The following is a 23,137-nucleotide window of genomic DNA, read 5'->3' on the forward strand; positions in this document are numbered from 1 at the left end:
TACTGAGCAAACCATTCTTAAGGTGTTTGTGCTTAAAACCCACCACACTATATCACCAGCATATATCTATATTCCTCTTGACCAAGACAGAGAAAAAACTCTGTTGCTAAAATTAAACCTGGATTGTCAGTTGGTGGGGCATCTTACTTTACAGGGTGGCTGCTTTAATTATAGCTTTACCCGGATATCACTTATGTATACATGGCCAAGCCCTCAAGACAGGGAAATCAAAGCAAACCACTCAATGCAGATGACATTTTTTTCTTGCTATTTATTGCAACTTAAATTTTCTGGAACCTAACTTAAAATCAGTTACATATCTATTGACCCTCCATAGAAAGTAATAAAACATATGTAACAGATATGTGTTTATTTAGATTTTCTTCATCTGTTGCTGTGTATAACAAAGGCCAGTAAAGGTGATGAATATTAAATGGTAGAGACAATACTCTTGATTGAGGTGACATAACGAACTTATAGCTGCATAGCACTGCAAACAGCTGTGTCGCTGTAGCTTGACACCATGCTATTCTGACGCAGGTCATTGCACTTGGCAGGAATTAGTCCCAAGGGCCAAGATATTAAAGTTTCAGGAAAGTTACGCAAGCCTACAAAGTAATGCTCATTTTCCCTTTTGACCCAAAGCCAGAAACCCAAGTGCATTTGTGTCCTTCAAATAATGTCTCTACAGTGTTATGTTTTGTTTTTTATACATATGATTATCATTTAATAGTGAAGTAAATATTTCTCTCTTCAAAATCACATATATTGACTTTAAGTCTTAGTATTTCCTTGTCCTCAGAAGTTATTGTGTAAATTACCTGCAAATAAATGAACAAAATGATAAAAGAAATGAAATTGTGCCAAAAATATTTCATCATTGTTTTTAAGAAGTACTAATGCTTTACTGTGGTTTACAAGGCTGAAGAACGCTAATTTTGTCTAGTCATGCTTTTTTCTATTGCTTCATTTCTTCCACAACCTTCCTGCGCCGTCACGACTAGCGAGCCACTCCACATTTAGAAGCAGCCACTCTCAAACCAATGCTATGTATGGGTCAATCATTGGGTAGGGGTTCAGCTGCAATACCCATGTTTAACAACTGACATGTAAATGCACTGCTTTCATAAATTGTTCAAAGGACGAGTTCAACAGCAACAGCCAATGAGGATTCAGAAGGCACTAAAATAGTCGGGCCCAGAGCGTTTCTCCTGCATATAAAGAGGAGCTCACACCTCCAGACTTGGGTGACCTCTATTTTGGCTGTGGGGAGCAGGATCTGAACCCAAGGACTCTTGACTGGTGAGCAGGTATAGAAATATTACACTACTACTACATATTTATTCAAATATCTGTTTTTTAACCATCCAAAACAAAGTAAAAGACCATTTTTTTACGACTGCAAATATGTCAAAAAAAGCAAAAATAGATGTGCAAAAAGTGCCTTCTTCCATATCGTCCACTCTATTTCTAAATGAAATATATGAAATAAATAAAGCAAAAAAAAAGCATAGATGTCTTTGTAGGCATTCCACATTGCACATTAGCTTTGTGTCATGTGGACGGTGATTTATGTGGACAGGTGTCTTGGGGTTTAGAGATAAAGTAGCTGCTGTGCCTCCATTAGTTACATGAAGCAGCGAGTAAAGATCGGAGTGAAACCATTCGAAAAGTAATTTCCTGAAAGACGAGTAGTACTCAGTAAAAAGAGTACTCAGAATCAAATAACCCAATAATCTTTACTCATGCAAAAATACAAAATAGATTTCAAAGAAATACACAAGTGCTCATGAGTTGGCATGGACAACGATGTATGTAATTGTTTTGCTGACTTTTAATTTAAAATTCCTTTGCACAGTGAAAAGTCTTGAGGTTATTTTGATGGTCAGATCTGGTGGAGCTATAAATACCCGACCGTGACCCTTCCCAACTCGACATTTGAGAATTCGAGAATGGAATATCTCTTGGTATCTTCAGTACCCCTCTGCAGCTCCGCAGCTGTCCGGGGGGGGGGGGGGGGGGTATCCTATATCGTTATAGATTTCTGATTTGAAAGCTTAGCACGCTAGGTTGAGGTCTAATGTGTGAGCTGCTCTTTGAACATTGTTTATTGTTGCTTTTGCAGTGTCAGAAATCAATCATGCCTTTTGGAAACACACACAACAACTTCAAACTCAACTACAAAGTTGAGGAGGAGTTCCCTGACCTCTCCAAGCACAACAACCACATGGCCAAGGTCCTGACCAAGGATGTGTACGCCAAGTTGAGGGACAAGCAGACACCCAGTGGCTTCACTGTGGATGACGTAATCCAGACTGGCGTTGACAACCCTGGTAACGTCGTGGAATTCACTTCTCAAATGAGTCTAAGCTTTCCGTTGTAAAAGACAGGTTGCAACTCACAATATCATCCTGAATGACTGTCTCCAGGTCACCCCTTCATCATGACTGTTGGCTGTGTTGCCGGTGATGAAGAGTCCTATGAGGTCTTCAAGGATCTCTTTGACCCCATCATTTCTGACCGTCATGGTGGATACAAGCCCACTGACAAGCACAAGACTGACTTGAACTTTGAGAACCTGAAGGTTTGCAACAAATATCAGATCAAATAAAAATAAAGCTCTTCCACAAGTGTCAGCGTTTAACAATTTACAGGAAGGTGAACTGCAGACTTACAGGCTGTTTGTGGTCTCTCTTTTGATAATAAACCTTTTGTTAGGGTGGTGATGACCTTGACCCCAACTATGTTCTGTCCAGTCGTGTGCGTACTGGTCGTAGCATCAAAGGGTTCACCCTGCCCCCCCACACCAGCCGTGGTGAGCGCAGAGGCATTGAGAAGATGTCTGTTGAGGGTAAGTTTTCCACATAATAGGAACTTCACAAACGTCCTCTTTATGTGCTGATCACAATTGTATTGATTTTCAAGCACTGACCAGTCTGGACGGCGAGTTTAAGGGGAAGTACTACCCTCTGAAGTCCATGACTGACGCTGAACAGGAACAGCTGATTGCTGATCATTTTCTCTTTGACAAGCCTGTCTCCCCCCTCCTGACTTGTGCCGGTATGGCCCGGGACTGGCCCGACGCAAGAGGAATCTGGTGAGTGCACACAACAGCCTGAAGAAGCCAACTGCAACGCTCGGAGTGTGTGTAGAGGGCTTCCGTCTGCTTCAGTTATTTAACATCTACTTAAATCAAGCGGTTCAATTTTACTCCCCTTTTACTAGTTTTATCTTAAATACTATTTATGTGCTGCCAGTTAACAAGATAAGTCAGAACTTTGGACCTTCTTTGATGACTCAGGAGCACATTATTGGCTCAGTCATTGTCAGCGTGGATATTATTGAACACATTGACATGTTTTTCATTTCCTTCCTCATCTTCCTGGTGTTGGAAGCGTTTGGGACTGAGCAGCATCTCATCTTCTGCTCCGTTTCACCTCCAACCAACGGCCTCACTGCTGCACTTTTCAAAGCTGCACCTTTCTGTAACTAGAAAACTTTTTTTTAAATTTTGAAACGCAATATGCAGTTTTTAAACTGTTATGAGAGCTTTAGGCTTCACTCACCTTTTCAAACACACTGCTATTATTTTAAAGACAAAAGTATTTGTTCAAAGAAATCACAATTAAAATGCTTGACTTTCATTGAAGAGATCATGAAGGTTTCTCTACATATAGACTAACTAACCAACTAACTAACTAGATTTATTAATCCCACCTGGTTTTGGTGATATTGTTCCAGAAAAGTTTTTTTTTTTGAAAACTAAGGAGTAGCTAAGATGAATTATTTCTTCTTCTTGTGCTTGAAGACAGGTGTGAGGTAAAACAGAGTCTTCATGTTCACATTAAAAAGAAAGAACTTTCATTTCACCTCCGTGCAGGCACAACGACAGCAAGACCTTTCTGGTCTGGATCAATGAGGAGGATCACCTGCGCGTCATCTCAATGCAGAAGGGTGGCAACATGAGGGAGGTCTTCAGGCGATTCTGTGTTGGCCTACAGAAGGTGTTGTCTCAGTAGCAGCTCAACACATGTTCTCCTTGGCCAAGCGCCACTCATCACTCTTTTGTCTTTTCTGCCAGATTGAGGACATTTTCAAAAAGCACAACCATGGTTTCATGTGGAACGAGCATCTGGGCTACATCCTGACCTGTCCCTCCAACTTGGGTACTGGTCTGCGTGGTGGCGTCCATGTCAAGCTGCCCAAGCTGAGCACACATGCAAAGTTTGAGGAAATTCTCACCAGACTGCGTCTGCAGAAGCGTGGCACAGGTACTGCCCGTCTGCCCCACAGCGCACCTAAAACCACCCCAACATGTCAGGGAACACTCTGGGCATCCGTGCCTCAGGGACGTGTCAAGGAACAGACATGCTTATTATCAGTCAAAGGTCTGCTTTTAAGCTATAATTCCCGAAAGGAGATTTATCGTAAGAAAAGGAAGAGCTTTAATTCAGATAGCGGTATATATGCTGACTCATGGTGCTAAAATCAAGTCTAATTAATCATTACATGTTTCAGCCGTTAGGGTTAGGGTTTGTCTAAAATAGACACAGGACAGTCTGGACTGAGGGTTCTAACCTAAGCTTTGTCTCAACACTTTGTTCCTGTCCAGGTGGCGTGGACACTGCCTCCGTTGGCGGTGTGTTTGACATCTCTAACGCTGACCGTCTGGGCTCCTCTGAAGTAGAGCAGGTCCAGCTGGTGGTGGATGGCGTCAAGTTAATGGTCGAGATGGAGAAGAAGCTGGAGAAGGGAGAGGCCATTGATAGCATGATTCCTGCCCAGAAATAAAGAGGGACGATATATTTCTCTTTCCCAAAATAGTCAGCTGGTGGTAATGCAGAACAAACAGTCTTCCACAGAGGCTCTGTATATATTCACCTTTTCTTCACTTTTCTCAACCCTTTTTTCTTGTTCTCCATTGTCACTCCATAAATTCATTTTTGTTGGAACCATCTGCTAATTAAAGTCTCCTAAGTGAAACAATAAAGTCCATATTTAGAGTATAAACATGGTCGTTTTTGTTACAGCATGGCAAGAAAAAAGAAAGTTATATATGACTAGATCACCCAGATTTTATAAAAAAATTATAAAAATAAAAACACATTTATAAATATGAACATGAATAAATGGGAACAATAGCCACAGAAATCTCTTTTCCTTTTTTCTTTTGAGATCAAAGTAATTAATTTCTATTTATTTCATTGCTTCAACTGTTACAAGGTGCTCAAGTGCTCATGGTAAAAGTAATAATTAGTGATGGTATATGAGGCGCCATGAACGTTGGGACACATCGCCAGACTGTATCGATACTGTATCGATACATTGTGTTACTGAATACTGACACCTGTTGGACCTTAAAAACCCCTACAGGCAACTGAGTTGACAGACTCAACTGACTGATTTGATAACCTAGTATATAGTCATAGTATTTCATATTGTAGTATTTCACATCTTCAAACATTTTTGATATTTTTAGATACAGTCAATCAATAATGTGATCATGTGTCGTAACATGAACATTGAAGTGAATGTGTTGTAAATGAGGACGCTTACTGACTGGGATTTGTTTTTACTCATTTTTATTGAGAAAAATACGTTTTTCCAATGTTTGAAATTGAGTCTGTTACGCTTTGTTGATACAAGTTCTCCAGCTGCAGGAAACAGCTGCTCACACTGCACAGATGAGGCTGGAGTGCAGAGAAGGAAGGAAAGCCAGCAGAGGTTTGGATAGGTTGTCTCTTGGTTGTCCAGTAGGATCTGGTAGGATCCTGGGAACTGGTTATATTGCCCTCTGCACCTCCTGGATGGCATCAGCTGTAGCACTTTTGGTCTGCCCGCCCACTTCCATGTCCAAATGTTGCCAAAAGTTATCCAAAAAACTCCATATTGGCATTTTAGTCCATGAGTCCTGTGACGGCCCACTAGGTGGCCTCGCGTCTGGGTTTAATATTTGGGACATGGTGTCTTTGACTGCGCCTGGTCTGGTGTTGTGCTTGGCCTGCAGATGGAGCTGTCTGGACCTGTTTGGGAGGCCACCACTCCAGGTGGGGCTCATTAACCTGATAAGCCAGGTGATGGCTTAAAAACCCGTGTTCAGGACGGAGATGGGGCTGATCGGGCCGAGGGTCAGCTGCTGCTGAACGAAATTGGAAACCTTGCCGAACGCGTCCACTGGAGAGTGCCAGTCCCATTGCTAAAGCCTTGTTGGGATTACCCTCGTTGGATTCTGATTATACCCTGTTGCACCTCACGCTTTCACCGTTACCACTGACTTTTCACTTTACTTTTCAATAAATCCCTTTTTGGTAAAATCCTTAAAAGTGCGTGGTCTCCCCGTTTATGTTGTGGTCATTGGGAGCCAAGTGGTCATGACAGTCCCAAACAACAACAATAGTTATTGATGCTGAATGAGATGCCTGAAGTGGGTGCAGACAGCTGTGGGGAAGACGGTCCTGGCTGGAGCTCAGGTGTGCATCCGATTACAGACGCACATTCAGACCTCAGTCTACTGACGGCCCCACTGGCCTGGGAGGACCTGCAGAACCTCGTAGATTCTGGGGTCTAGAAGTGTTGCTCGGGTCAGCACCTTTCATGACTGTCTGGGACTCGATGCTTCAGGTGTTCATGTAGGTGTGGGGCTGCCTGTGGGGATGACCTTTGACCCCGACGCTCGCCTCTCTCCACTGTAGCTTGGTGGAAAGTGTTTCTGCTGTGATAGTCTACTCACCTGCTGTAAGGGGACTCAGGTGTGTTTCTCCAGAGGCCAGAGATCTGCATTTCTTATGTGCTCTTCCAGCGTGTTGGCACCTCATTGATAGGTCTCATGGTTGGTGGGCCCATCAAGCTTCTCCTTGGCTGCAGTGCTTGATCCAAAGTCCGTGACAACGTGCCGAGCGTTGGGTCTGATGGATGCAAGAGGGTGTGCAGTGCAAAAACCGAGCCGTCTCATGGATGCAATCATGTTTGGTGCTGCGTCAGTCCCATGTTGGCCATGGCCCAGTCCTCCATCATGCCCCTTTTAACATGGGCCAAGTTGTCAGCAGTGGTCAAAGCTGCACTCCCAACACAGATGTTCACAGCTGCTAATGCTCATTAATGCAGTGACAGCTAAGGGTCCAGTTCCCCCCATTCCTCCTCCTACTTTCTAGCCACGTTCATTGGATGGCCTGAAAAGTCAAAGCAAAAGCAAATCACTATATTTAAATGAAAGATGAAATAAATTGGATAAATCAACTGCTTCAATAATTCCCACACAAACCTTTCTGCTTGGTAAAACATATGAGGGCTGAAGGACCTGAACCAGTTCCCTGAAGCCTTCACTCTCCACAATGCTGAGGGGCTGGCAGTCCTTGAAATTCATCATCTGGTCTGATGATGAGGGGTCCCACTTCCAGATCCTGCCAGCCCCACAGCTGATGAGATGGACTCTTTTGGTTTTGAGGATTCCCTCCTCTACCCACCTGGCAGAGAGGACAGAATGGTCTGGTTGTCAGAAGTTCTAGGCCCAATGCATACAACCCCCTGAATGATTTTAGGGGTGTCAGGAGCCATCTCTTGGGGGTGGTAATGTCACGGGCTGATTTAAGACAATCACACCAAACCAGTACACCTGTTACAGTCTCCTCAGTCATCAGCCAACCTCCCCAGTATGCAAAGTCCAGCCTTGCACACACTCTCCGCCAGGTCCTCTGGGCTCCATGCCTAACCCTGTAACTGGCCCTACCGGCCCCCGGCCTGCCTGGCTCTGCCAGTAATGACCTTCTTTTCTGCATCTCAGGCCACTCCTGACCTGGTTTAGTCAGCCAAAGTTCCAGATTCTGGATTGGCCAACTGTGGATTATTAACCGTTGGATTAGTTTCCCTGGTTACACACCAAAAGAATGAAAAGTAAAGAATAAACTCCACAAAAAACACCACCAACATCTAATATATATATATATATATATATATATATATATATATATATATATATATATATATATATATATATATATATAAAATAGCTAGAAATGTTTGAGTGCTCGCAGCTCCCTACCTCCCCTCAGAGAGAGGAAAAGAGAGTGAAAGAGAGGGGGGGAGTGAGAGGGGGGACGTGGGGGAGTGAGACAGGAGGGAGGGTGAGACGGGGGGCGAGGGGGGAGTGAGGGAGAAAGAGCCCGTGTCTGTGTTGCGAATGAGTTTGAGGTGGTCGTTCTCTTGGATTAGGAGCAGCGAGGAGACGCGGCTGGAAGGTAACAGATTTCCCGGCGTTCCCTCCCCAGCATGGTGGCTTCAGGGGGGAGCAGCACCAATAAGGAATGCTGGTATTTTCACTGTATGTCCAGCAAGACAGCGGAGTTAGTTGAGGTTTTAGTTGGTGTTTGGGGGTACATTCGATCTGGGTTCCTGTAGTGGTTACTCAAGGTCCAGCAGGTTTCGAACCCATCACCATAATGTCAAATGTCCAAATGTATGTTGCCTGCTACATTTAATTTTTTTCACACAACATGTTATTCAATTGCGATTCATTAGGACAGAGCTCTGCTGAGTCAGAGACCTCCTAGTCCTCAACCAGGTCCGACTCCACCTGGCCTGCTGATATCATGCTCCTGCTTGATGCAACATCTCTGAACACCACAGATGACGTGTCTTTTTCTCCTCATAGATCCATGTTGTCTTCGTTTTCAAACAAGTGAAAGCGTTCCCTTCCCTGTCCCGGACCCCACGACCCACATTCCCTGAGAGGTACCAGTCTTTCAGTGGACCGTGTCTCCTCATGGAATATATATGTGTGTAGTCGCTGACAGGTGGACGACTCGCACAGCGCCGCACTAAAAGTGTTGAATTGTGTGTCTGTATTTGCAGTGGTCATAAAATCATGGCAGCCAGAAGCTATGGCTATTACCGCGCGGCCATCTTCCTCTGCATGTTCACAGGCTACGCGCTCTACTTCTTCAACAGGAAGACCTTTTCCTTCGTCATGCCCTCGGTGATGGAGGAAATCGAACTGGACAAAGACGACTTGGGTGAGCTGATAGTATTGTTGCCTTTTAGTTGGGGGAAAGCAGCGGCTTTAGCAACTGTCTGCAGTAGAAGCTCTGTTTTGAATTTGATTCTTCTTCTTCTTCTCTCTTGTTTCTGCTAAATCGTAATTCTGTCCACCAATCAACAACATTGTTTTATTTCAGGGCTCTGAAATAAGTGGAGGATCTCACATCACAACAGCTCAGAGAATATTTGTTCAAATATAGTTCGCATTATTTTCAACATTGTGGCTATTTGCTATTATTGACAACAGCAATAGTTTCATAAGAACTATCTAGTTTATCCAAACCATAAATGTTAGCATGGAGGCGGATGTAAGCTAGAACAGCGGTTATCCTGCAGACCCCACTGCTGTGCTGGGAACCGAGAAAAGTCCCTTTTGGTCCCTGTTGGCAGGTCTGATCACCAGCAGCCAGACCATGGCCTATGCCATCAGCAAGTTCATCAGCGGGGTGCTCTCGGACCGCATCAGCGCCCGCTGGCTGTTCTCCATAGGTCTGCTGCTGGTGGGTGGAATCAACATCGCCTTCTCCCAGGCCTCCACTGTAGCCATGTTCTCCCTGCTCTGGTTCATCAACGGCCTGGGACAAGGTTGTGGTTGGCCCCCATGTGGGAAGGTCCTTCGCAAGGTAAAATCTCTGATAATATAGAGATTATTGAAAAGAATTGACAATTTGTGGATGTCCCATTATTTTGATTCGAGATGAAAATAAAACACATTTCAATTAGACATTTTCAAAGATCTGCTGTCAAAATGAAATTGTTTCTTTGGAGCTTTATTGTAAAGTGAAGCTGTGGGCTTCAGCTAGCTTTGTCAGCTATATTATGGCACCATGGTGACGGTAATGATCAGAGTTTAGAACTGCCTGAGATCAGAGGCCTTTACACGCTTGCTTCTCTTTTACTTTCACTCTTCTTTAAGTTCTGCCTGGTTGGTAGTTGAAGAGTTTCTGGGACTTGCTTCACAAGTTTCTCTCCTCTGATCCGACCAGCGGCACCGCTGAGACGTGAGACGCCTCTTTAAACTTAGCTGCCGTTAAAGGTGCTCCATAAATAGGCTCTGGCATGTGGTGGAGAAACAGATCAGATTGCTAGAGAGCATAATAATAGCAGATCCTCAGATGTTGTCCAGTGAAAAAGGAATTTGACTAGTTTGGTAAAATCATTTTTTCCCTTTTCCTTTCACCCTTTTGCTGACATGGGCAGGTGTTTCTGACACTTTCCTCAGAAATTCTGCACTATAGAGTATAAATCCTGGGGGTACGTGGTGTCATTTGTCCATCCTGGTGCTCGTGCACCCTGATTGACGACGAATGTGCTCGTGTCTGCACATCTGGGTCTCATGTTCGCTGGGAAAATGGCCCCATCTCAGTCAATATGGCGGAATTCACCTGTATATCCACACTGTCTGTGTAATCCCTCTTTAAAGTCAGGAAATTCTGTTTGGAAAATTCAGTGTATTTTTATGGGAAACCACCATTTACAATCATCAAACGGCACCAGCGTAGGCACACGATTGTTCAGGCTCATGAAGACGTGTTAAAGAAGCAAAATATCCCAAAACAAATGTTTTTGCCTGCTCACTTTTGAGTCATTTTTGACTTCTAGAGTTATAGTATAGAAAAGATTTGCCGAGATGTGTCTTGCTTCTTTCTCTTTCTCTCTTTTCAGTGGTTTGAGCCATCCCAGTTTGGGACATGGTGGTCCCTGCTGTCCTGTAGCATGAATCTGGCTGGGAGTCTGGGTCCGATATGTGTCACAGTGCTCTTGCAGTATTATGACTGGAGGACCATCCTGACCATGTCGGGGACTCTGTGTGCTGCCTTCGCATTTGTGTGTCTGGTTTTTGTGAGGAACGATCCAAAGGATGTAGGTCTGCCCAGCATTGAGCTATCAGCCAAGAAAGATGCTAGGGCTGGTAAGTTGAGTTTGGCTCCGACCAAAATGGTTTTGAACAAATGTTGTATTGAGCTGACAAATGTGTGTGATAGTTCTGTTGTCTGTCAGCGAGCAGCGACTTAAGAATTTACCGCTAGTCCCGATGCGTTTGTGACAGCCTACCAATCAGCCGCAAAGAATCGGCAGCACAAGTAAGAGCAGAGAATGCTGCGCAATTCAGGACCAGACGTTAAATTCTAGCTGGAAAAAGTTCAAATTTATCTTTACTTGTTATAAGCCACGAATTTTGATCCAGTGTAATAACTCAAAGCACAAATGTAGCTTCAAAAAACTGATTAATTTGTCCTATTCACTGTTTATTTGTCCTCTACTTCACGCATTTACAAACCAGAAGGTTATGTTTTAGTTTAAACTGTCAACAATTTAAGTTGAGTCTTTAAGGGAGAATGTACTTGAAATGCTCTTTATTTCAGCAATAGTGATACAACATAACCAAAGAACAGTTAAAGATTTGAAATCTTCCAAAGCATTTTGCAGTCACCTGTCAATCATCTGGTTCCTCCACTGGATCAGGCTTTCCTACAGTCCTCCCCCATGTGCATTTAGGACCCTTGGCTGATTGACCCTGGTTGATCCTGGTTGACCCTGGTTGATCCTGATTGACCCTGGTTGATCCTGGTTGATCCTGATTGATCCTGGGTGACCCTGGTTGACCCTGGTTGATCCTGATTGATCCTGGTTGACCCTGGTTGATCCTGGTTGACCCTGGTTGATCCTGGTTTACCCTGATTGATCCTGATTGACCCTGGTTGATCCTGGTTGACCCTAGTTGATCCTAATTTATCCTGGTTGACCCTGGTTGATCCCGATTGACGCTGGTTTATCCTGATTGATCCTGTTTGATCCTGGTTTACCCTGATTGATCTTGATTGACCCTGGTTGATCCTGGTTGATCCTAGTTGATCCTAATTTATCCTGGTTGACCCTGGTTTACCCTGATTGATCCTGATTGACCCTGGTTGATCCTGGTTGACCCTGGTTGATCCTGATTGACCCTGGTTTATCCTGATTGATCCTGGTTGACCCTGGTTTATCCTGATTGATCCTGGTTGACCCTGGTTGATCCTCAGACCAGCTTTGACCACTGCAGGTCAGGAGCACATCAAGTTTAAATTCACGCTATTACTAAACCAACATTTCCTAATGATCGGTGTTGTTTATAACAGGTTTCCTTTGACAGGACCAACTTCACTCTCCTCCACTCTACTCTGTTCAGTTAGCAACGCCGCAGTTAGCATTGCAGATATCATAGCGATGTGCCTCGAAACAACATGAAAATGTCCTGATGTCATTGCAACACAAAATACACGTTCATCCGTGAACAAAGGGGTGTTGGTTTGACCTCCAGAAATGACCTTGGTCGAGCTTTTTGGGCCATGGTGGACACACATGGCCATGTTGGTAGCAACAATTGTATGCAAAGGGTAACTGTGGATTTCCTCTGCTCATTTCAACTTGTCACCCATCGATGCCTCACTGGCGATCTCCAAACAATCAGCGGGTCACACCACAGGTTGTCCAACTATTTAGTTTTTGGGAACCAGGTATTTTAGTTACGACAAATTGATGCAGAAATATTGGAATTCAAATACTTCTTACCTTTATATCTCACAGCTGATCTTTGTTGTTCTTTGGTTTCGATCCCGTGGTCAGATACTCTCGTAGTTTCTTCCTAAAGTAGGCAAGAAAAACTCAAGAACTGAACCAATTCTGTATGAACGTACGTACGATGACGTGTGGTCAGAGTGATGCCACGTGTTTCATCCAAGCCTTTTTTCAAAGTAACGTCATTACCTAACGAATAGTCCAGAAAGCTCAACATTAGTTTTGATGTCTAGCAAGCCAGTGTAATTAAAGTGCGTGGACAATCTTGCTGTTTGTGCTTCCACACCCCAGGTCACGGCAAGTGCACCCTGACGGACTTTCTCCTATCACCATTCCTGTGGGTGCTGTCTCTGACCTACTTGGTGGTATTTGGGGTGAAGACAGCTGCCACTGACTGGGGACAGCTGTTTCTCATGCAGGAGAAGGGGCAGACGGCTCTCATGGGTATGCTTATAAGAATTGGTCACAGCTGAGACTTTCACGGAGCACACATGGAAACCTCAGCTGCCTTGTTCACAGGTAGCACGTACATGAGTGCTTTGGAAGTTGGAGGTTTTGTGGGCAGCCTGGCTTCAGGGTTCCTCACAGACAGAGCTGTAGCCCGCGTGAGTGGATGGCAGGGTGCAATTAGGATCTCTGCTTCTCTTTCAGTTTTACAAATATCATCTGTTTGACACTTTCCAGCAAGGCTTGGGTAGCCATGGCAACCCTCGCCACAGCCTGCTTATTATCATGATGGCTGGTATGTACTTGTCCATGTACCTCTTTCGAGTCACCATCACACCGGATGTCCCAAAGGTAATATATAGTTACACCTGATGTTGTGTGAGTATATCATCACATTATTGTGGTAGAATGTAATTTGCCAGCATTGTAAAGGGAACAAAGGCTGTTTTTCTTTTAACAAAGGAGACCCCTCTGTGGGTCCAGCTCATCCATCCCATCTCAGTCCTCCTTGGTGTGTCAGAAAAAGAGGTAGAATCAAGTAAATCTTTGGAAAAACCCTGTTGGCTCTGATTCAGTAAAAACCTTTTAAAAGAAGAAACATCTCCCGTCCAGATCTGGATCCTCTTGCTCGGCGCCATGTTTGGGTTTTCTTCTTATGGTCCAATTTCATTGTTTGGGGTGATAGCCAGTGAAAGCGCACCTTCAAATTTCTGTGGGACTTCTCATGCAGTCGTGGCACTGATGGCAAACGGTAAGTTACACCAGCCCAACCCTCAAGGAAGCTTTGCACTTTGACCATTTCCCCTTTCTTCCTGCAGTCGGAGCTTTTATGGCAGGACTCCCCTTCAGCACGATTGCTAAACAATACAGCTGGGACACGGCCTTCTGGATTGCTGAACTCATAATGGTTTTCACCACAATCGGCTTCTTTTTTTTGCGCAACATGCACACCAGAATGGGAAGAATCTCCAAGAAAAATGACTAAAGCATTCTTTTGACTTAGGTCTAAATTGATTGGGATTGTTAGCAGGTCTCTGAACACCAGAGCACGGATGACCACGCAGAGCCTTTCTTTAAATTATGGCTGTAAAGTTTAACAAAACTTGAGTACAAAGTAACAATAAGGATACCTTTATACTATAGAAGAACCACACATTTAATGCATGCATCCACCCTGGGGTCATGGGGGTGGAGCCTATCACAGCTGGCTTCAGGTGAGAAGTGGGATCCAAAAATTGTATCGAATTTGTCAAACCAAAGTGGAATGTTTACTACTAATTCCATATGTTGAAGTCATGTGATCAGCATGTACATCGGTCCAACAAAAGAACGCAACATTATTGCACGTTTGTTACTTTGAACTGTTCATAATGTGACACGAAAGCTGACTAAAAGCATTTCTTGCGCAAATAAAGACTAAATAAAGAACTCCCCCCTCCCAGGTCTTCTAGTCACAGCATGACTGTTATTGACTGTTTGAAAACAAGTTACAAATGAACATAGCTCAGCAAATGCTAACTCTCTAAAGGTAGAATGGGGGGCCGAGCATTTAGCTACCAGACCCCCCTGCTATGGAACCAGCTCCCTGTCCAGGTACGGGAGGCTGACTCCATCGCTACTTTGAAGATTAGACTTCAAACCTTCCTCTTTGAGAAAGCTGATAGTCAGTAATTCTGTAGTTGCAGTTTTTATCCTAGACATAATTATCATATTTAGGGGGTCGTCTAATTATCAGGTTAACGTAGGGTTAGTTATGCTGCTAGAGGACGAGGCTGCCGGGGTCCAGAAACATGATCACCTGATCACCAGGCTGCTGGAACCCTACTGGGTCATGGCTAGCGCCTAGAAACAATTTTGATTGTAACAGACGCTGTATCAATTAAGATTGATTGAATTGAAAACAACTAAAAAGGGAGCGACAAAGATTCCTAAACAGTGAATTGACTTTGAACGAGGGAACAGCCCAAGAGAGTATTCATGGAGTTTTTGTGCAAAAACCATTAGGGTGTTTCAGGTGTTTGGAGAAACCGCTCGGAGAAGAGGAGCTGTGGAAGATGTGGAGGTGACCTGAGGCAGCAGTGTGTTCGGGGCTGTGCTCTTGTGTGTTTCCCACCAGGGGGCCTGGTTGACCCATCTCCCCTGCAGCTGCAGCTAATTAGTGTGATGAGGAGCTTCTCCAGCAGGAGCGGTCCAGCTCTCATCGTTTCACCTTCGCCAGGGAAAACTCCAGTCTTCTAGACAGTTTTTGTTTCCTTTCCTGAGGTCACCACGTTCTCTGACAAACACAGCGTTACACACATCGTTCACCACCGTACGCACGAGCAGCACGAGCACCTTCCTGCACTTCTGGAAATAGAGTGTAGATGTTGTAAATTAACCCTTTCTCAGTTTAAGCTGTCTCAGAAAAATCAGCTAGGAATGTGTCAAGAGTACAGACGAGAGATGGAAACGAGCAAGAGCTGTGCACGTTGATCATCTCCAACAGAGGACAAATCACAGCATGCAAGTGAACTAAAGGGATTTAGTGACCCACCAAGCAGGAGTGGCCAATAGTACAACTGAAGGAACCTCAAAAATGCTGTGTGTGTGTGTGTGTGTGTGTGTGTTGTATGTTGTGGTGGACTATTATCTGGTCCACACTCCAGAACAGAAGGGGGCAGTAATGAATAAGAAAAAGACTCCAAGGGTCAGCAGAGCAAAAACAATTAACAGCGATGGGTTGGATAGCCTGTCTGTGGAGTCTGAGGGCCCTTTACTTCCACGGGGCAAAATTGGATACTGGGCTTTCCAGTTGCCAGGCAAGTAGCCGCGGCCTGCAAGGGGAAACAGAGGAGTTATAAATGGGGGGGGGGGGGGGCAGAGGACTGAGGACTGCAGAGCTGATGGACAAAGGTTGCATCTGTGGTGGGCAGAGTAACATCAGTGGTTGTGAAGTCAGGAAGGAAATTGAGCAAGTGAAAACAGTGCAGCTACGCAGAGGCAGAGACGAGGGTCCACGGCCAAAAGGGAAGGTGTGACAGCGGAAAAATGAGCCCCTTCCCTGGCAGCACCGGCAGCACAGGTAATGGAAAAGCTGAGTTTGTTCATGGCCTTTTTAATCAAGAAAAACACAGAAGATTAAAAAACTGAGGCCAGCTGAAACGTTCTGGGGTATAAAATGTGGATCCAATACCCCTCAGCTACCAGAACGCAAGCTAACAGCTAACACTGTATGTGGGACGCTTGTCCTTTCATGACAGCTGAAAGGAAACAATAGTGGTTCTTACAAGAGTCTAGGGAGGCTACACGATAGGGGTCCACTGCATAGAGTAGTCTTAAAAGGAGATTAGGATTCAGGACTTCTTAACTTTGGTGGATCAAACCAACTTGAAGCGACACGTCAACATCCACTGGTTACCTTCAGTAGCGCCGAGTTTTAACATGCTGCAGTTTTCACATTGTTGTTGTTTCTAACTTTGCACATGAATGAAGAAGCGAAACCAAGAGGCTGAAATTTTCTCTTGTTTTTGATCCTTTCAGGCAGAACCACATTCTGCCGTCTGACTGCTCGGAACCCTTGAATGTTGTTTGGGTTCCTTCAACCCGCTCATGAATGTTGTTTTGGAGGCTTTATGGACAGCAGGGGGCCAAGGCCTCCATGTTGTCTCATTAGATGATGAAGCAGAAGAGCAAAGAAGCAGGTCTTGAATAAGAGAGCGGACACAGGTGAGTAAGAAGGAAAGAGCGGAGGGTGCGCTCACACGTGCACACACACGTGCACACACACGTGCACACACACCAAAACAAACACACAGAGAAGTCGCCAAGATTTGTAGCTGCAGTTGAGTTTTTGAAAGGGTGATGAAGCTTTATGGTTTAACAGACTATATTTATTCTGAACCAGATTCAACAAGCAACCAAAAATGCTGAACTTTAACGGTGCAACACTGCAGCTGCCCAGTCATGTTTCGACCACGCCCACGTCAACACGCCAGTTTCGGACGTTGTCACCTCCAGAGGGTTGACAGGTGATAAAAGACTGGACCTTGCTCCCAGCAGCAGCCACAGGTGACCGCCCATAGCTCGCGCTCTTTTTCAGGACCTGTTTGTCCAGCTACACCTTGTAAGTCCATTGTTTCATTTCTTGATCTTTTTCTATATGTGTGAATGTTTCTTAAAGCGATAGTGATTTATCAAAAATGGAAACATAAAGAGAATGAAGGCGGAGTCGTACCTGCGCGTCTGATGACCTGCTCATCGTGATAGTTACATTCACTCCCAACACGCAGCCGTGGGAGCCAGTCGAGGTTGTTGTCTTCCTCGAAGGACCTCGGGATCAATGATTCATTTTAACTGGATGTGAGCAGCAGGCCCACGAAGTGTCCCATCACCCAGCTGGTCTCTGCATCCTCCTTCCAGGATCACGGCACCAACATGACTGTTCTCTGGACATCACAGCCTCACGGCTTTTACTGCTGCTTATCTCTGTGCCTCGTTTCAGGTCAGTTTAGACACACACACACACACACACACACACATACACACACATACTGTATACACTGTATATGTATATATATTTCAGGTTGCACATACTTATCAATTATTTGCTCTCAGCTCGATAGTTGTGTCACTTTTTGCTACACTATAACACAAACCATGAAACGCTGCAGTTCCAAGTTTTGACCTTATCACAAATCAACAAAACAAAGCAGTTTTACACCTTTTCACGTCTTCAGCTTTAAGCACTGATTGGACAACAATTGTTGATCGTGCAGAAAGTATGTAATCCTAAGTAATCATAAGTGATCCAAAGTAATTATAAGTAGTCCTAAGTAATCTTAACTCAGTGTGCTCTCATGTACATGTTAAAGTCCTCAGTACAGAAATTCATATACTGTACATTCATATAAAGACAAGCAAATATTCATTGTTTTGTGGACAAAAATGTACATTTAGATTTTAAATAAATCCTTGATTGCACACAATCATGAGCTGTACGACTGGCTCACATTTGTTCCTTTTTCTGTTCAGTTCTGTCCCAGGACTTCAGGCTGGAGCCGGCAAGGACTGCAGTTCTGAGTAACTCCACCGTGCGGTTCAACGCCACCGTACCAGGGATATGGAAAGTAATGACTTGGAACATCAACGACTCGCTGGTCCTCAGCGCCTCTCTCGACAACAGCTTTGAAGTGATACCGTCCTCAGAGCAATTTTCCGCTCGATTGTGCTCGGACAATGACACCAGCTGTGTCGAGTTCTCCATCTCGAGTGTCACCCGCAACCAGTCAGGACCAGTTGTTTGCCGTGTGCTCGGAGCGTATGGGTCAAGGACAGCAAGTCTCACTGTACAAGGTCAGTCAGGAGCATCTCCTGTAGGTCTCGGGGAGCTACAGTGAGCAGGCACATCGTTATGACCACCTGAATGATATCGTGTCGGTCCCCAACCAAAACAGCCCTGATCCGTCGGGGTCTGCACCTCCCTCCACCATTTTGCTGCAGCATCTTGTCACAATGTTCGCAGCAGAGCTTTAAGGGCCACCAGACTTGTTTGTCCAGCGAATCCCACAGATGCTTGATGGTTTTGATGTCTGGGGACATTAAAGGCTAAGCCAACACCTCAAACTCACGTATATGAAATAGACGAACCGTGTATGTACTTTTAGTTCGAACATGTATGACAAGCACGTCCTGCTCTAATGCGTGTGTGTTTTTCAGAGAGTGGCACAGTCAGCATTATGAATAGTGAGATGACTGTGACCCAGGACCAGCAGGTGGAGTTTCAGTGTCTAACAGGGGGTTGGTACCCTCAACCTACAGTTGGATGGAGCCTCAATGGCATCGCTGTGAACAGCAGCCTCTACAATACCAGCAGCGTGGAGGATGGGGACTCCTTCAACTCCACCAGCATCCTCAATTTCAAGGCCGTCAGCAGTGCCACTGTGGAGTGTTGGGCCACGGTGGCAGCACTCACCAGTCCGAGGTCAAGCTCTGTCGACATGGTGGTTGGTAAGAAAATTAAATCAATCTTGTTCAAAAGTTTGGGGATATCCGATTTGCATCCATGACAGCAAAAGGATGAAACTTGAACAGGCCATGCAGGCGGTCACAGACGGCAAGAGACTCACTTATCAGGTAGACAAGAGGAACTTAAAGAAAGGGCTTGAGACTAAGTACTTTGTGCCAGTGGATACAGCAGAGATGGACCCGTCGAGACCCCAGCAAGATGACCAGAGAGAAGGAGAAGTGGTTGAAGCAGGGGCAGAACCACCGAGGGTACAGTCGGTGCAGATGACTGAAATAAAGTGCAATACGCACCCTGCAGGAAGGACTGTTCTCACCTCTGAAGCACTTCCCGCTTAACAAAAACCACACTAGCACAAAGCGTACCTTAGCACTTTGGCTATCGCGTCGCCAACTTGTGACCATCCATCCTTCCTTCTCACTAGTGTCTTTTGAAAACCGAAACCCAATTAAGATTGATTAAAAAGTAATGATATTTATACCATGTATTTGTACCACATGTGTGTGAGTGTGTGTGTGTGTGTGTGTGATAACCAGGTATATCTCTGTATGTGGGAGTGTAATAACCAGATATTTGCTGACTCCCCCACCAGTTCCCAAGCCTCCAGACTGGACCGTGCTGATAGCTATGGTCGTGTCCATTGGTGGTCTCGCTTTGCTGCTTTTACTCATTTTTGGAATCATCTTCTGCTACAAACGCAGGATAGGCAAACGTAACTTTCAGTCCCACTCGATAAAAACGTAACATTTTGGTGTTTTACGCACTGCGCAGTAATTAATCAATCATCTGTCTTCTTCAGAAACCACCTACCAAGATGAGATAAAGTAAGAAACTTTGCTTTTAATCACACATTTGAGGTTGTCTTTGGGAAGGTTTGTTCAGCTCAGCTGCTGCTTGTGTTTGCGTGCAGGCGTAGAGCCAGGTCCCACAGTCAGAGGACTGATGCTTCAGGACAGCAAGACGGCAAAGAGAACCAAGGATATGTTTCAGATGATCATACGAGTAGGAAACACGCAGATTAATGCAAACGTCTCAGTTTCTCTATGCCAGAGCAGATGTAACCCTTCTGTCTAACGCTAGGTTCAGGTCCCTGGGACTGCTCTGACAGTGGGGTGACCCAAGCAAAGGGCTCCAGCATATTTGAGGTAGGATTTCCAGTGTGACCCCACGACACAACAACCGCTGTAAATATTTGTGTGCTGTAAAGGTGAACTCCTGACTGTTTTAAGGTTTGAATTCCTTCTGGTAAAAGTCATAAATATATACATATAAATACATGTCATTATACTTACAAATGAAAATGAAGTATTTTATTAATAGCATATCCATCCACCCACTTTCTGCCGGTTCTCCCCGACACCCTGGATGAGTCGTCAGTTTATTGCAGGGTCAAGATGGAAGGACGCTCTACCCGTCAACCCTAAGGACAATTTGAATTATCCCACTGATGTCCTCCTCAAAGCATGTCTTTGGACTGTAGGAGGAGCCCAGAACATGCAAACCCTGCACAGATGGGCCCTGCTGGCCCGCTAGAGGATTCCAACAGGGAACCTTTTGTTGTGAGGTTTAACCACTCCAACGCCAAGTAGATCAACAATACGAATCACTTGGCTGGAGAAAAATGTCAGGCATCTTGAGTCTAACGTGTTTTCTCTGGCAGAGAGTAGAAAAAGGCAAATAAGTGTGTCGTTTTACAAATTACAACCAGTGTAATTATCGATTACGTCACCTAAGAACCAGCGGAGTCCGGCAGCAGAGCAGCATCTCTAACAACAGGAAGCTGGAGAAGGGTCCTGCTTGGTTCTTCTCCTACGCCATGTAGGCGTTACTGAGATCAGACGCTCGCTGTCCCTCCTGGTTTAGAGAGGGGGACAAGAACGGCGAACGCTATCGCCGGCTTTTCTGAATGTTTGTGTTGCGGGGCCGCAGGCCAGCGTGGAGTTTGAGGAGCTCATGTAATTAGTGTTTCTTTCTTAATTTAATATACAATATTAATGCAAACTATTTTCTGTTTTAACTTTTAGATGTCCGATGTAGTGAACAGTCATCCAGCTGTTTATGACGCTGTAGGGGGTTCAGCGTTCAAGAAACACAGACACATCACCACAGTTTGAGCAGAACGAGGTGTCGGATGTGTGGCGCTGGACAAATGTTGGCTTATAAAGAAAACATGAAATGAGCACTTTTATGATCAAGTGTCAGTGAGGCTGGTTGCATGAAACACTAAAAAATAAAAATCATCATCTGTCATCACTGGGACATGAGTTTAACCGATTCTATCTGCAAATCCCCCCTTGCACTTACGGCTTTTTTGGATGATTCCGATAAAAGTCTCTGAACACTTCATCATTGAGGATGTGACAACAAGGAATGGCCATGTAAGTCATGTAACATTATTACTAATGCCCGAATATTCTATATGTCAGGAAATTACCTCCTTGGTGGAGGACTGAGCTCTCCAAGTGATTGTTTTCTAGTTTAATATTAATCTTGACAGAGATTGCAGATTATGTCAAAAGATTTTTTTATATGAAGAGGCATGAAGAGCTTTTTTATCATAGTCGCATTAATGTATGTTAACTTGACAAGTTTTATACAGAATGTCATATATTTCCTTAAAACACAACGACTCCATGTTCAGGCAACAGTTGTACAATCATAAATATTCAATTCCAATGTTCGAATGCCTTTGTTCTGATTCTTTCTTCCTGAATCGTACTCTCCAGCTTCTCCTCAAATGTTCTCAGTCGTTTCTGAAGGATATTCTTGTCCTCCTTAATCTTCCCTGTGATGTGTTCAAATCGAGAATAAAAGCGTTTGACATCCAAAAGCTGCTTTCGAAGATCCTTCAGTCTGCACTTAGCCTCACGTTTCTGTATTCTGAGGATGGCCATCTCCATTTCTTCTTTTGCTGGTGCTAGCCCCAACCATCTACACATTCTTTGGCTCAACGAAGGACTAATTTTCAGCAGCCTGTCATCAAGCCACTTTATTATTTCCTCAAGTTCATCAACCTCCATCTGAATCTTCTCAAACATGATCCTAAAGATGCTATAGATGTATTTTGCCCTGTCCAGCTGCTCTTTGAGGTCTTCAATGCTGTCCCGTGCCAAACGCCTCTGGCTAATTAGAAGACTGATCTCTGCTTGATGCTTCTTCCACTTTGGACTGAAGAACTTGAAATTACTTTTGTATACTGAGGTCTGATTATCCTCTAATTTTTCCACAAGCTTTTTCACAGTGCTACGGAGGGCAAACGTTTCTTTACAGTAATTCTTGATGATGTTCTTGTAAATAAAGAACAGGCGTTGGGTCTTTTTCAGCTGTCCATTTAAGTCATCGCCCCTGTTGATGTCTTCAGACAACTGCTGGTTAATACCATTGATGTTTTCTTCCCAAACTTCAGTTTCCCAAACAAGTTTGTTCTCCTTTTCAACTTGCTCTAATGGAGTACTGCACGCTTCCCTTTCCTGAAGGATTTTGACTCTTTCATGTAGCTTATCCACGTCCTCTGCAAGTTCTTCAATGAGGTTCTCATTGATGCGTTGATGGTTTTGTGTAAACTGTAGCTGCTCTTTCATTTTATTGTGGCTCTCCAGAAGTTTCTGGGTTTCAGTATCCAGTCCAATATTGGGGAGGAGGTTCTTCTCATTCTGACAATCAAATATATTTTGAAGGTTTGAAGGTACTGTTTTATTCAGATCCTTGAAATGTTCCTCCAGGGTCACAATGTCTTCCTGTATGTGGCTATTCAATGCATGAATCTGACTATTGGCCTCCTGCAGGTCCTGAATGGCCTGAGAGGGAGTTTTAGTTTGGTCAGTGTTTATTTGTGGAGGACGCTCATCATACTTCATGGAAATATTTTTGTAGAAATGATTTAACTCCTCTTTGTCCATCCGCTCCATTAGTCTTTTCAGATAGTAAAACAAGACACTTTTCTTTTGGTTGTATCTGAAAAGAAGATTCTGATGTTCAGAAAGTAGATGTTCAAGGAATATTTGTGATTCCATTTCTTGTATATGTATTGTCTTAATGTTTAAATTGCTAATGTCAGCAGCTATTTCAACAGTACAGTATAAAGTGTATTCAGTTACA

The 23,137-nt window shown here is 44.3% G+C and overlaps 3 protein-coding genes and 2 long non-coding RNA genes across 7 annotated transcripts; 4 read left to right on the top strand and 1 right to left on the bottom strand.

Moving 5' to 3' along the window:
- The first annotated feature begins 1,148 nt into the window (after positions 1–1,148).
- ckma (creatine kinase, muscle a) lies at positions 1,149–5,010 on the top strand. 2 transcript variants are annotated; one of them, XM_003976477.3, is made up of 8 exons: positions 1,149–1,302; positions 2,126–2,333; positions 2,430–2,584; positions 2,719–2,851; positions 2,926–3,097; positions 3,881–4,004; positions 4,082–4,271; positions 4,613–4,849. In XM_003976477.3, exons 2-8 carry the CDS (start codon positions 2,141–2,143, stop codon positions 4,789–4,791), a joined length of 1,146 nt encoding a protein of 381 aa, XP_003976526.1. In that variant the 5' UTR covers positions 1,149–1,302; positions 2,126–2,140; the 3' UTR covers positions 4,792–4,849. The 2 variants fall into 2 exon arrangements, with proteins under 2 accessions (XP_003976526.1, XP_011615725.1); XM_011617423.2 differs by having other exon boundaries at positions 1,160–1,310; positions 4,613–5,010.
- A 3,098-nt stretch (positions 5,011–8,108) lies between these two features.
- Positions 8,109–14,481, top strand: LOC101078120 (glucose-6-phosphate exchanger SLC37A4-like). Its single transcript, XM_029848286.1, has 11 exons — positions 8,109–8,234; positions 8,648–8,727; positions 8,848–9,008; positions 9,424–9,656; positions 10,699–10,945; positions 12,883–13,035; positions 13,111–13,196; positions 13,276–13,389; positions 13,501–13,566; positions 13,651–13,789; positions 13,857–14,481. The coding sequence occupies exons 3-11, from the start codon at positions 8,861–8,863 to the stop codon at positions 14,021–14,023; spliced, it is 1,353 nt and encodes a 450-aa protein (XP_029704146.1). The 5' UTR covers positions 8,109–8,234; positions 8,648–8,727; positions 8,848–8,860; the 3' UTR covers positions 14,024–14,481.
- LOC115252632 (uncharacterized) lies at positions 12,264–17,371 on the bottom strand. The gene is made up of 3 exons (XR_003890958.1): positions 17,252–17,371; positions 12,586–12,658; positions 12,264–12,508 (listed from the first exon to the last, which is right to left on the bottom strand). It is a non-coding gene; the product is annotated as an uncharacterized lncRNA (long non-coding RNA).
- On the top strand, positions 15,918–18,200 carry LOC115252631 (uncharacterized). Of its 2 annotated transcripts, none has more exons than XR_003890956.1 (5): positions 15,918–16,099; positions 16,558–16,743; positions 16,922–17,140; positions 17,307–17,518; positions 18,049–18,200. It is a non-coding gene; the product is annotated as an uncharacterized lncRNA (long non-coding RNA). The 2 variants fall into 2 exon arrangements; XR_003890957.1 differs by having other exon boundaries at positions 16,922–17,085; positions 17,198–17,518.
- A 22-nt stretch (positions 18,201–18,222) lies between these two features.
- igsf5a (immunoglobulin superfamily, member 5a) lies at positions 18,223–21,649 on the top strand. Its single transcript, XM_029848288.1, has 7 exons — positions 18,223–18,369; positions 18,733–19,023; positions 19,632–19,751; positions 19,839–19,863; positions 19,950–20,041; positions 20,120–20,184; positions 21,064–21,649. The coding sequence occupies exons 2-7, from the start codon at positions 18,753–18,755 to the stop codon at positions 21,151–21,153; spliced, it is 663 nt and encodes a 220-aa protein (XP_029704148.1). The 5' UTR covers positions 18,223–18,369; positions 18,733–18,752; the 3' UTR covers positions 21,154–21,649.
- Positions 21,650–23,137: the final 1,488 nt, after the last annotated feature.

This window comes from Takifugu rubripes, chromosome 15, assembly GCF_901000725.2.
Source record: "Takifugu rubripes chromosome 15, fTakRub1.2, whole genome shotgun sequence".
Lineage (NCBI taxonomy): Eukaryota > Metazoa > Chordata > Actinopteri > Tetraodontiformes > Tetraodontidae > Takifugu > Takifugu rubripes.

Excerpts from the sequence above, each read along its gene's own strand:
- ckma (XM_003976477.3), top strand. The coding sequence starts at position 2,141 with ATGCCTTTTGGAAACACACACAACAACTTCAAACTCAACTACAAAGTT. Across the intron at positions 2,852-2,925 it reads TGAGAAGATGTCTGTTGAGG|CACTGACCAGTCTGGACGGC; the intron begins GTAAGTTTTCCA and ends TTGATTTTCAAG. Across the intron at positions 4,005-4,081 it reads TCTGTGTTGGCCTACAGAAG|ATTGAGGACATTTTCAAAAA; the intron begins GTGTTGTCTCAG and ends CTTTTCTGCCAG.
- LOC101078120 (XM_029848286.1), top strand. The coding sequence starts at position 8,861 with ATGGCAGCCAGAAGCTATGGCTATTACCGCGCGGCCATCTTCCTCTGC. Across the intron at positions 9,009-9,423 it reads ACTGGACAAAGACGACTTGG|GTCTGATCACCAGCAGCCAG; the intron begins GTGAGCTGATAG and ends CCCTGTTGGCAG. Across the intron at positions 13,790-13,856 it reads CGTGGCACTGATGGCAAACG|TCGGAGCTTTTATGGCAGGA; the intron begins GTAAGTTACACC and ends TTCTTCCTGCAG.
- igsf5a (XM_029848288.1), top strand. The coding sequence starts at position 18,753 with ATGAATAGTGAGATGACTGTGACCCAGGACCAGCAGGTGGAGTTTCAG. Across the intron at positions 19,752-19,838 it reads CAAACGCAGGATAGGCAAAC|AAACCACCTACCAAGATGAG; the intron begins GTAACTTTCAGT and ends TGTCTTCTTCAG. Across the intron at positions 19,864-19,949 it reads ACCTACCAAGATGAGATAAA|GCGTAGAGCCAGGTCCCACA; the intron begins GTAAGAAACTTT and ends GTTTGCGTGCAG.